The 13,329-nt window shown below is 46.1% G+C and overlaps 1 protein-coding gene across 1 annotated transcript in view; it reads right to left on the minus strand.

The window, feature by feature from the left end:
* Window positions 1–9,909: 9,909 nt before the first annotated feature.
* SUSD2 (sushi domain containing 2) overlaps window positions 9,910–13,329 on the minus strand; it is a 356,375-nt gene continuing 352,955 nt past the window's right edge. The window contains exon 28 of the mRNA XM_040416013.1: window positions 9,910–11,412. Within this exon, the coding sequence (XP_040271947.1) occupies window positions 11,349–11,412 (64 nt within the window). The 3' untranslated portion in view covers window positions 9,910–11,348. The remainder of the gene's footprint in view (window positions 11,413–13,329) is intronic.

The following is a 13,329-nucleotide window of genomic DNA, read 5'->3' on the forward strand; positions in this document are numbered from 1 at the left end:
ACGCTGATAATAGCGTTATTGCCGCTCACCATCTGTCTTGATTCCTCAAAGTTTCCTAAAACCTCACAGAGGTCAAACATCCATGCTCACTCCTCGCTTGTGAATAGCGGAAGCTGACTGGAAAGGCGACGACCATGTTGCAGTTGGTATTCCACTACTGCCCTCTGCTGCTCACAAAGCCTGACCAACATGTGGAACGTCGAGTTCCAGCATGTGCTCACGTCGCACAACAGCTGGTGAACTGGCAAGTTCAACTGCAGCGTTGACAGTTGAAATGTGTCGATGCTGTCGATGACTTGCGGAAATGTGCACACACACGGCGCACCTTCACCAGTAGCTTAGTCAAATTGGGGTAGGTTTTTGAGAAACCGCTGAACCACTAAGTTTAAGAAGTGGGCTAGGCATGGGATGTGTGTGAGCTTGCCGAGCTACAAAGCCGCCACAAAGTTACGGCAATTATTAGACACAACCATGCCTGTTTCTAGATTGAGTGCCGAGAGCCACAGCTCAGTCTGGTCTCTTATCCCCTGCCACAGCTCTGCAGCGGTGTGCTGTTTGTCCCTTAAGCACATCTGCTTCAGCATGGCTTGTTGCCACTTCCCCACTGCAGTGCTACACTGCCTCCAGCTACCGACTGATGGCTGACTGGTGCTGCACGTCGATAATTCAGAGGTGGAAGTGGAGGAGGAGGCGGAGGAGGAGAAGTGGGGGTTGAAGCCACTAATGTAGGTTCTGGCGGAAACTCTGATCGACGTAGGGCCCGCAATCCTTGGCGTCGGTAGCACCTGTGCCTTCCCAGGTGTAACAGTACAGCCTGGATCACAGCGGCTCCCTGTGACGATACGCTGACTTGCGCTCCAGCGTGGTACGCACCGGCCGTCTGCGATGATACGCTGGCTTGCGTTCCAGCGTGGAACGCAGCGACCGCATGTGTTGTTACGCTGGCTTGTGCTCCAGCGTGGAACGCAGTGGCTGCTGGGCCCTCCAGTGACTCCGCCCACTTACCGTCCGGCCCTTAAATAGAAGACAGGTGCTAAGCAGGGTGTTCCACTAATGGAGTGCGCACCCTGCTAGCTCCACTGCATCTGAGGACTCTGTCCACATATCCAGACCTGGATCCGTAACAACAGCGTGAAGGACTGTCTACCTTCTTGCCACTGGCTTCCCCACTGCTGGCTTCCTAGCCAGGACCAACTAACCGCAAGTATATGCCTGAACCTGCTCTGATTAATGTCCTGGAACTCTGAGTGGGGTGGTTCCTGACTGGTGTGAAACGATACTGCCAAACCAACTCTGAACCTACTGCATACTATATACTAAACTGTGGACATGCTCTGAACCTACTGCATACTATATACTAAACTGTGGACATGCTCTGAACCTACTGCATACTATATACTAAACTGTGGACATGCTATACTAACTCTGAACCTACTGCATACTATATACTAAACTGTGGACATGCTATACTAACTCTGAACCTACTGCATACTATATACTAAACTGTGGACATGTTCTGAACCTACTGCATACTATATACTAAACTGTGGACATGCTCTGAACCTATGGCATACAATATACTAAACTGAGGACATGCTATATACTAACCCTGAACCTATTGCATACTAGATACTAACTCTGAACTGTGCACAAGCTTATACTAACTTGTGACTCCTGTAATACTGGGAGACCTTCCTCTCCAGCAGTAATACTAAATAGATGGATAGCGGTAAATGATTTTGTTACCCCAAACTCTCCGCCCAAGACTGAGAGAGACGTCTGGGGTACATACTGAGTAACCGCGAATCCCACAGCCAAGAACAAGGGCAGTGGGATAATAGTGCATGTCCATTGCTTCCGCAGTTGAGATCCTAACTGATCAACTAGGTGCGTTACATATTAGTGGAACCCACATGGATCCAGCGGAGGTTGCAGGTCACCTCGTCACCCTCACTAAGAGGGTGGAGACCCTCAATGTGACTATACAACATCTCCAGCTAGAAAACCAGGCAATACGGCAACTTGTCACTCAGGGGCCAGGACACCCCCGTGATGGACCAGAACCCAAGGTCAGCCCACCTGAGATATTCGCGGGTGACCGAAGGCAGTTCAGGGATTTCCTGAACGCGTGCAAACTAATGTTTGAGCTGCAGCACCGGACTTACCCAACTGGCAGAACAAAAGTACTTACCATGATCTCATACCTCAGGGGGGAGCCCAGAGCATGGGCCAATACTTATTTAGAAAAAGAAGACTTAGTCCTGGAATCCTTCCCTCTGTTTCTTGAGAAAATGGCCCTTCTCTACGAGGACCATAGTAAACAGCTGACCGCTGAGACCGCTATACGCAGCCTTAAACAAGGGAGACGACCTGTAGAGGACTTTATTGCGGAATACACTCGCTGGGCCCGGGAGACTGAATGGAATGACCTCACCCTTAGGAATCAGTTTCGCCTAGGTCTTTCCGAGGCCCTGAAGGACGAATTAGCCCGAGGAGAATTACCACTTACACTTAATGCCTTGATGCAGAAGGCCACCACCATTGACAGACGGCAGAGGGAACGCAGAGCCGAGAGAGTCTCAGGCTTCACACCCAACCCAAGACCGTCCAGCCAGGGTCCTGCTGTAGAGATGATGGAGATTGGGGCGATCCGAGGTCCTCTGACCGAGAGAGAGAAAGCCAGGAGACGTAACCTCAACCTCTGTTTATATTGTGCGTCTGCTGACCATACCGTTGACGGATGCCCCGCGATACGTAAGAAGTGTGAAGGTAAGAGCGGCACGTCTTGTACCTTAGGCAGTACAAAAAATAGTACTGGTGGTTACATATACACGTCTCTCACCTTACAGTGGGACCAAAACCGGATTATCGTTGAAGCCATGGTGGACACGGTAGCTTCGGGGAATTTTATCGATATGCATCTGGTTGAGCGAAATAAAATTCCCCACATGAGAAAAAACGTTCCGATATCCGTGAGTTTCATTGACGGTACCACTTCTAGTCCTATCCACAGTCAGACTCAACCCCTCATGGTGACATGTGAAAATAACCACACAGAATTCTTATCCTTTGATATCATACACTCTCCATTGTTTCCCGTGATTCTTGGGTTGCCATGGTTGCAAATACACCAGCCAACCCTCCTATGGAAACAGGGGAGAGTTCAGTTTACGTCACCTTATTGTATGGAGACCTGCTTTCCTCTCAAATCTCTCATGCACGTGGGAGTGAACCAGGTCCCCAGCCAATACGCAGACTTTGCTGAGGTATTCAGCGCAAAGAAGGCGGAATCTCTTCCGCCCCATAGATCTTACGATTGCCCCATAGACTTGCTGCCGGGTAGTGAGATACCCACGGGTAGAATTTATCCATTGGCACAATCAGAACTTGTTCACCTCAAACAGTACCTAGAAGAGAACTTACGAAAAGGTTTTATTCAGCCTTCAACCTCCCCGGCAGCAGCAGGGATGTTCTTTGTGAGAAACAAAGACTCAAGCCTAAGGCCCATTAGAGATTACAGAGCCTTGAACAAAGTAACAATCAAAAATCGGTACCCCTTGCCACTAATATCCGAACTCATAGAAAGATTACAAACAGCAACAATCTACACCAAGCTGGATTTGAGAGGCGCATACAACTTAATTAGGATCAGAAAAGGTGATGAATGGAAGACAGCTTTCCGCACTCGGTATGGTCTCTTCGAGTATACAGTGATGCCCTTCGGGTTGTGCAGCGCCCCTGCCACATTCCAAAATTTTATTAACGACATCTTTAGGGATCTACTGGACGTATGTGTAATCATCTATCTTGATGATATACTAGTGTATTCCGATAACTTACACGATCACAGGAAACATGTCCGTTGGGTTCTCGCACGGTTAAGTGTTCATCGCTTATACGTCAAACAGGAAAAATGTGTATTCGAGACTACCTCTCTTCCCTTCCTCGGATACATAATTTCACCCAAAGGTATCCAGATGGATCCCTCAAAAATCACTTGCATCCAAAATTGGCCGATTCCGGATTCCAGGAAAGCTCTTCAACGGTTCCTGGGGTTCTCAAACTTCTATAGGAAATTCATTAAAGATTTCTCCGCTACCACTAAACCACTAACCCGCTTAACTAGTGTCAACACGAAGTTCGTTTGGTCCAAGGACGCCCAATCAGCGTTTGAGTTATTAAAGAACAGGTTCACTACGGCACCGATACTGACTCTCCCAAATCCGAACCATCACTACGTGCTGGAAGTAGACGCATCCCAGGCAGCCATAGGAGCTGTTCTGTCCCAGCGAAGCTCTTTTTCAACTCCGTTACATCCTATCGGGTTCTACTCCCGGACGCTAAATACCGCCGAATTCAATTACCCCATAGGCGAAAAGGAACTCCTCGCCATAAAGTGCTCCCTGGAAAATTGGAGGCATTTACTTGAAGGATCAATACACCCCATCACAATTTATACAGATCACCGTAATCTACAATACCTGAAAACCAATAAAACATTATCAGGCCGTCAAGTACGGTGGAGTTTTTTTTTTGACAGGTTTAACTTCCAAATTACATACCGACCAGGCTCAAAAAATGGGAAGGCCGACGCCTTGTCACGACTGGCTGAAATTCGCACCTCAGACACGGCCCCCACATGGATCATTCCACCGAAGAAACTCGTCCTTGCCACCATAACGTTGGAAACCCAGCTCAAGGATGCTCTAATTAATGACCATGCTAATACCCCCCCTGGTCTTTCGCAGAACCAACAGGGTCTCCTTTACAAGGACAGCCAACTGTACATACCACCCTCCCTCACCAATCAGGTGATCAAACTTTGCCATGATTTACCCCTCGCGGGACATCCCGGCATTGCTAAAACCACAACCCTGATACGCAGGAACTTCTGGTGGCCAAAGATGACCAAACAAATTGAGGAATACGTTTCCACGTGCGAGACCTGTGCCTCATGTAAAACTGACAGAAACCGACCTTATGGTCTCCTAATGAGTCTTCCCATTGCCAACAGACCCTGGGAATGGGTCTCGATGGATTTCATAGTTGAACTTCCCCTTTCCAGAGGAAAAAACACCATCATGGTGGTAGTGGATTTGCTGACTAAGATGGCACACTTCGTGCCCCTCAAGAAGTTACCCTCCTCCAAGGAAACGGCCGTGGTATTCCTGTCTAATATTATTAAGTTACATGGAATTCCTAGCCAGGTCATATCAGACAGGGGTTCGCAATTCGTATCCAAATTCTGGAGAGCACTTTGTTCCAGACTTCAAATCGACCACAGAATGTCTACCGCCTATCACCCCCAAACTAATGGGCAGACTGAAAGGGTGAATCAGTGTCTGGAACAGTATCTCAGATGTCACTGCTCATTTCTCCAGGATGACTGGGAGGGCCTACTTCCTCTCGCTGAATTCGCCTATAATAATTCTACGAATTCCTCCACATTACATATCCATTCTTTGCTAATTACGGATTTCACCCTAGGTCTCTTTCTCAAACCAGCCTTCCCACAAACGTTCCAGCCACAGACGATTATCTGACCACTTTGCAAACTACCCTTAAGACGCTAAAAGACAACCTTCAACGGGCAAAAGAAAGACAGAAGTGTTACTACGACCGTCGTAGGAGAGAAAGTCCTCCCTACCAGGTCGGGGACTCGGTTTGGTTATCAACAAAAAACCTTCGGTTGGGGGTACCTTCCAAGAAATTGGGAAGACAATTCCTGGGTCCTTTTCCGATAGAAAGGATTATTAACCCCAACACGGTGAGACTCACCCTTCCTCCACGATTACAGGTACATCCCACATTCCACGTGTCACTACTGAAGCCGTTTAGATCTAGGCCGTTCCCATCAAGTGATCCTCGACCCTTGCCTCCGATAGAGGTCCAAGGAGAAGAAGAATTTGAAGTTGAGCAGCTCATTGATTCCAGAAGAAGACGGGGGAAGATCCAGTATCTCATTAGATGGAAGGGGTAGTACCTAGTGGGGTACCCCGGAGGGGTCCCTTAAGGGGGGGGGTACTGTAACAGTACAGCCTGGATCACAGCGGCTCCCTGTGACGATACGCTGACTTGCGCTCCAGCGTGGTACGCACCGGCCGTCTGCGATGATACGCTAGCTTGCGTTCCAGCGTGGAACGCAGCGACCGCATGTGTTGTTACGCTGGCTTGTGCTCCAGCGTGGAACGCAGTGGCTGCTGGGCCCTCCAGTGACTCCGCCCACTTACCGTCCGGCCCTTAAATAGAAGACAGGTGCTAAGCAGGGTGTTCCACTAATGGAGTGCGCACCCTGCTAGCTCCACTGCATCTGAGGACTCTGTCCACATATCCAGACCTGGATCCGTAACAACAGCGTGAAGGACTGTCTACCTTCTTGCCACTGGCTTCCCCACTGCTGGCTTCCTAGCCAGGACCAACTAACCGCAAGTATATGCCTGAACCTGCTCTGATTAATGTCCTGGAACTCTGAGTGGGGTGGTTCCTGACTGGTGTGAAACGATACTGCCAAACCAACTCTGAACCTACTGCATACTATATACTAAACTGTGGACATGCTCTGAACCTACTGCATACTATATACTAAACTGTGGACATGCTCTGAACCTACTGCATACTATATACTAAACTGTGGACATGCTATACTAACTCTGAACCTACTGCATACTATATACTAAACTGTGGACATGCTATACTAACTCTGAACCTACTGCATACTATATACTAAACTGTGGACATGTTCTGAACCTACTGCATACTATATACTAAACTGTGGACATGCTCTGAACCTATGGCATACAATATACTAAACTGAGGACATGCTATATACTAACCCTGAACCTATTGCATACTAGATACTAACTCTGAACTGTGCACAAGCTTATACTAACTTGTAACTCCTGTAATACTGGGAGACCTTCCTCTCCAGCAGTAATACTAAATAGATGGATAGCGGTAAATGATTTTGTTACCCCAAACTCTCCGCCCAAGACTGAGAGAGACGCCTGGGGTACATACTGAGTAACCGCGAATCCCACAGCCAAGAACAAGGGCAGTGGGATAATAGTGCATGTCCATTGCTTCCGCAGTTGAGATCCTAACTGATCAACTAGGTGCGTTAGACCAGGGTATGACTCGCTCCCAGCCTCCACAACATTCACCCAGTGTGCTGTAAGGGAAATGTAGCGTCCTTGGCCGAATGCACTTGTCCATGTGTGTGTGGTTAAGTGGACCTTCCCAGTAACTGCGTTGGTCAGGGCACGGGTGATGTTACGGGACACATGTTGGTGTAAGGCGGGCACGGCACACCATGAAAAATAGTGGCGGATGGGGACTGCATAACGCGGGACGGCCACCGACATCATGCTGCAGAAGGCCTCATTGTCCACAAGCCTAAATGGCAACATTTACAGAGCCAGTAATTTGGAAAGTTGCGCATTTAGTGCTATGGCCTGTGGGTGGGTGGCTGGGTATTTGCACTTGCGTTCAAATGCCTGGGTTAAGGACATTTGTATGCTGCGCTGGGACACAGAAGTGGATGTGGTCGCTGATGGTGCTTGCGAAGGTCCAGGTGCAGGACGGGAGTCATCCGGGCCTGCGCCTTCGACAGGGGATTGGCCAGCACGTAACACAGGGGAAGAGGAGGCAGTGGTGTGATCCACAGACACAGATTGTGGACCCGGGCGTTCGCCCCACTTATTACAGTGCTTCGATGCCATGTGGCGGATCATGCTGGTGGTGCTGAGGTTGCTAGTGTTCACGCCCCGACTCATTTTGGTACGGCACAGGTTGCAAACTACTATTCTTTTGTCATCCACACTTTCCTCAAAAAATCGTCATGCTGAGGAACACCTACCCCTTGGCAAGAGAGATTTCCACAAGGTGGTGCTCCGTGGAACAGTTGCGGGCCTTTTGGTGTGGTCCGCCTTCTCCCTTTTGCCACCCCACTGCCTTTCCAGCCTGTTGCGGTACAGCAGATCCCTCCCCCTCTGTACTGCTTTTTTTGCTCGGATTTTCACCTTCCCAGGTTGGGTCAGTGACTTCATCATCCACCACCTCCTCTTCCACTTCATCTTTCTGCTCATTCTCCTGACTTGTTGACCTAACCACAACCTCAGTGATTGACAACTGTTTCTCATCCGCTTCATCAACCTCTTGAGACAGTAATTGCCGTTGACTTATTGGAAACTGTGTCTCATTATCATCCACCTCAGTAAACAGTAATTGCCGTTCCCCACCATCATCTTCTTGTGACTGTGGATGCTCAAGAGTTTGGGAATCAGGGCACAAGATCTGTCCCTCTTCAAGTGTGCTTGGCAAGAGGGCCAAATCAAGGAATGGCGCTAAAAAGAGCTTCTTGGAATATCCGAGTGTGGGATTACTTGTTTGCCCAGACTCTCCATGGTGGGAGGAAGGAGGATCAGGGTGAGGATTGTGTTGAGCAGACTCTTGGCTATTGACACTGGACTTGGTGGAAGACAGGGTGGTGCTTAAGCGACTGAAAGCATTATCTGCTGCAATGCAACCGACCACCTGGTCGCACTGGTCTAACTTCAAGAGTGGTGTCCTGCGCCGCCCTGCAAACTGGGACATGAAGCTAGGTATTGTGAGTGATTTTTTTTCTTGTGCTCTGGAAGCAGGCACAGTTTCACCGCGCCCAGTGCCTCTGCGTGCACCATCAGCATCAGGGCCACTGCCCCGTCCCTTACTGCTCGCCTTCTTCATATTAAATGTTATATATTCTTGAAAGTCTGTCACACGTACAGTAGCGTAGGATTTGGAAGTGTATGCACAAACAAATTTAAAAAGGTATTTGGGATGTGGAAACTTTACACAGGACATATCCCGCAGATAATGTTAATGATGTCACCAGCGGCTAATAAAAAATAATAGGGAATGCCACAGGTATTTGGGATGAGGAAACGTTATACAGGAGAGGTACCACCGGTAATGTCACTGTCCACAGCGTCTACGAAAAAAGTACACTGTATGTCACAGATAAAAATTTTCAGCGCACACGTTACACTGCAGATGTGGCACTTGTAATGTCACTGTCAGAAGCGGACACCGTCTACGGAAAAAGTACACTGGATGTCACAGATATTTTTGGGATGTGCACACTTTACACAGGAGATGTGGCGCAGCTAATGTCGCTGTCTGCAGCGGCCTAACTATCGCACGCTATCTAAAAATAGAAATTGCTGCCACACACAACAGTCTTTAAAAAGACATTTGTCCTGTAAAGTTTTAGCTATTTTGCGCAGTTTGCACTAAAAATAGATATTGCTGCTGCCACACACAATAGTCCTTAAAAGACTTTTGGGTCTCTGAAAAGTTTTTCTAATAGAATTATTCCTATATCACTCCCTACACTGTCTGTCCCTTCCTCAGCACAGCTCTACCTAAGACTTAGCCTAACACGCGTCATCGGGTGCTATATAGCACCCGATGACGCGTTCTAGCCAGCCAATCACTGTAATGCCAGTAACCAACATGGCTACGGAATTACAGTGAGGACAGTACTTACCTGCACGTTTATAGGCTGCGTAACAGTGTAGGGAGGAGACTCGAGCATTGCGCTCGAGCACCTGCGGTACTCGTCCGAACACCGCCATGTTCCGAGCATCGAGATGCTCAAGCCGAACTGGTGTTCGGGCGAGCATGCTCGATCAACACTAAATAGCAACGTTCATTGTTTACTTTAAAAAAAAATATCAGACCATGTGAGGAGCACACTGGTGCATGGCACAGATCTAAACAGGGGCATAGACAGATCCCATTGGGCTTCATGGTAAAACTTAGTATGGGACCCCCTGCCTCACCCAGTTTCCCATTATGTGTGCATCAATCACTTTCAGGCAACGTGGAACACAAAGCACAACAACTCAGATTTTTTATGAATTTATAGTTTGCTTTATTAAGGAGAAGAAATTTTTATTTAAAAAATCTAATAAAAAAAGTCACCCTCCACCTTACCCACTTTATCTGACTCTTCAAAAAAGTGGCATAGGTGCTTCAAAAATACGCCACTCTTTTCTAATATATTTTTGAATCTATTTAGACCAGACAATATAGTGACAAATCTCCTGCTTCCCTGAACATAGCATATTATAAAACTGTCTGCAACCACCACTAGCGGGAGACCAGTGCCTAGGATTTCATACAACTACCACTGACTTCAATGGAAGCTGCAAAATCTGTTTGCACTGAGCTCCCCCCAGTGGCAGCTGTATGCAGTGTTTTTTTTGGGGGGGAACAGAAAAATGAGTTCAGAGCCAGGCCCCCCTCCTCCGATACGCCCAGTCTGCCTTTATGGAAGCTACACAACTGGCTCTGAAAGACAGCTAGCAAAATTCTTGAAAACCATGAGGAATTGATACAAAAAGTGTTGGAAAACTGTAGAATATTTGCTATACAAAGAATACCATTTATTTGTTGAAACTTATTTTTTAACAGATACTGTGTACTGTCTAAGATCCTAACTAAGACCAAACTAAAAAGAAAACTTCAGCTCTCTGTATAAGTGAAAATCATGTCCACTTGGATCAGAGTTCACCACCACGCTGGTACACGTAGGCTGGATGAACCGGTGAGTAGATAAAGGAAAGTTCCAGCAACAGTTTTCTTAGAAAAGATGAAAACAGTGTTTATTACGTCTTGTTAAAAACTGCAATCCCAGGATGGCTTACACATGGTAGTAGTTTGAAATGCGTAAGTATCCTGGGCTATAGTTTTTTTTTTTTTTTTTTAACAAGATGTAATAAAGAGCATAACTACTAATCATTTGGTCTGTCAGAAAGTCAGTAATGTCAGACCCATTTAACACCAACTTGGTGAAATAATGCTGATTGTACAGAGGAATCCGTATGATTCCATGTCTAGGTATCCTCACAATTTGTAGCTGTCAGTAAGAAAAGTAAAAGTAGCGCTAGTTCTTATGTGTACTGTTACTGACTATCTGCTGAAGTTCCAACACTTCATGTATGACCCTAATAAGCTTCTTGTCATTCAAGTTTTCTCAACCTTTATTCTACAAAATGGACACCTCAGTGTTAAGACTGCACTGTTCCTTCTACAGATGTTTTTAGTGTGGAGGAGCAAAAACACACGTGGGTTCAGTTCTTAACATCCAGGCAGGTTGTTTTCATGGCTCGATGTTTCCTTTATTGTAGAGGGGCACTGGAAATAGGTATAACGTAAGCTGGTTGCTAGGTGAATTCGATTTCTGATAAATTTATTATTATGTTCCTCCTTGGTTTGTGTCACTGACAGTTCTGTAAAATAGAACATCGTATATAAAGTACGGCATTTCGGCTGTGCTTCTTCTCTCATTTCATGTGGAACCTTTTTTAGGGGTCGTCAGTTTTGTGAGATTTGTGGTATGTCACTGCAGGGACATTTATCTCACTCTTCCTGCAAAATAAAAATAGTTAGAGATTATTGCACTGTTTAGTGATTTTTCTGTGAGATTCTGTACAAAGTTAGACTACTCTGGCGTGCTTCATGGAATGCTACATGTTCCTTGAAATAATCTTAATATCCTGAGGGTACAAGCACATCTTGTGGCATCTAATGGCCACAAGACTTTGGAAGGTAATATCTAAGGATTACTTGCAAGATTCTGCAGCCATTGGCTGCACACATCCACCACAACTTGTACCGCCACATGTGACGACATTTTTTGCAGCGTAAAATCCATAGCATATCTGGCCAAATTCCACATGGCAAAGTGTGAAATCCGTGGCAGAAATCCGCAACCATAATTGCCATGCTGCAGAATTTAAATAAGCACCACGTGTCCAGTTACAGGTGAATTGTCTAGCAGAAAACATCCATAGCATATGGATGAAAATTGTGCTACTGTAAATACTCCTGATTTTCTGCGTGCAACTCTCCTGTGGAAAATCCACAGCATTTATGGTACGTGTGTCCAGAAGGCTATTTAGAGGGGTTGTCCACTTTTTATAAAGTTATGGCCTGTCCTGCGAGCATTTCTGCAGTGACAAGCTCAGCTCACTACAAAGTAGATAGAATAGTCTCCTTCTGGTCCGGAGCTATAGCCAAACAGCTGATCAGGGGGTTTGGGGTGGTGGGGTGTCTAGTGATAGCCTATCACTTAATAAAAGGTGGACAACCCTGTTAAGCCTATATTTACAAGGTATGGATTGCACCTGGTTGTTCATTGCACCTTTTGAAATTCTCTCCACTGCGCTTCACACTATAATTAGTTGCTAGTGCTTCTAATTATTCTATTACTATCCATTTGATAGCTGGAGGTCACATTGTACAAACCACAGGAGTTGAGATTACAAGTGTTGAACACAGCAACAGAATATCAATTACCTTCTTTTAACTTTCTATGTCCGAGCTGCAGTCATTTTAAACACGCTCTGCATTCCTGTCCTACATGCCTTGTAATTCCCAGGTATGGCATATCAACTGGCAAAGCCTTTACCCTTCACATTATCAATGAATGATGGCATTAACTGGAAGCGTTTGTTACAAAATTCAGTAATTCTCCTCTGAAATTCTAAAAATAGTGTGATATTTTGCCAAAGGTTGGATGGACGTCACCTATCAAGTTTTATACATTTAGCTAATGGCAAAGAGCCTAAGGAACATGATAAGATGTGTAAAAGGTTATCTTGTAACATTGCCTGTGTCGCCCAAGGCTCAGGAAGGAGCACATTTATATTCTGATACTTTGCCAGGATGCGGCATGTTATTAATCACTACATTTAATTTGCTGATGTTGGAAATCTTCACACATAACGGTGAAAGATGATAGCACCTTGGACATGCATAATACACTTTCATCATTGGTACTGCTTATTTTTCATATTGTGTTCACTTATGACCATTCCCACTCAAATTACAAAGTGCTAAGGTATATAGACATTTATACGATTGACCAAGGAAATGAAGGATCAAAAACAATGACCATTCAAGTCAATAACTATTATTTTACCATACAGAAGATGGAGCATACTAATAGTCTGACTAAAAAACTACTATTGTAGTCTATGGGATTCTGACAGGCTGCCTGTCAGACCATGCCTGGGGCATGGCTTTTCAGGCAGCTAGGTATCACAGGCCAGGGAGCCTTCACAAGGCTCCAGGCTGTCATAGAAATCAATTGGAGCTCTACGGTGTAGTCCTTTCCTTCTGTCTAGCCACTCAGATGCTGCAGTCGCTACTGACCGCACTGTCAGAGGGGTTAAATGCATAGCCAGCCCTTGCCACATAGTTAATTACACTATTTAAGTTAACATATCTTTTATTGGGAGACAGAAAATAAATTCTTTGTTGGGTGAAATTGAAAAAATGCAA

The sequence above is a fragment of the Bufo bufo genome, chromosome 2 (genome assembly GCF_905171765.1).
Source record: "Bufo bufo chromosome 2, aBufBuf1.1, whole genome shotgun sequence".
In the NCBI taxonomy this organism is placed as follows: Eukaryota; Metazoa; Chordata; class Amphibia; order Anura; family Bufonidae; genus Bufo; species Bufo bufo.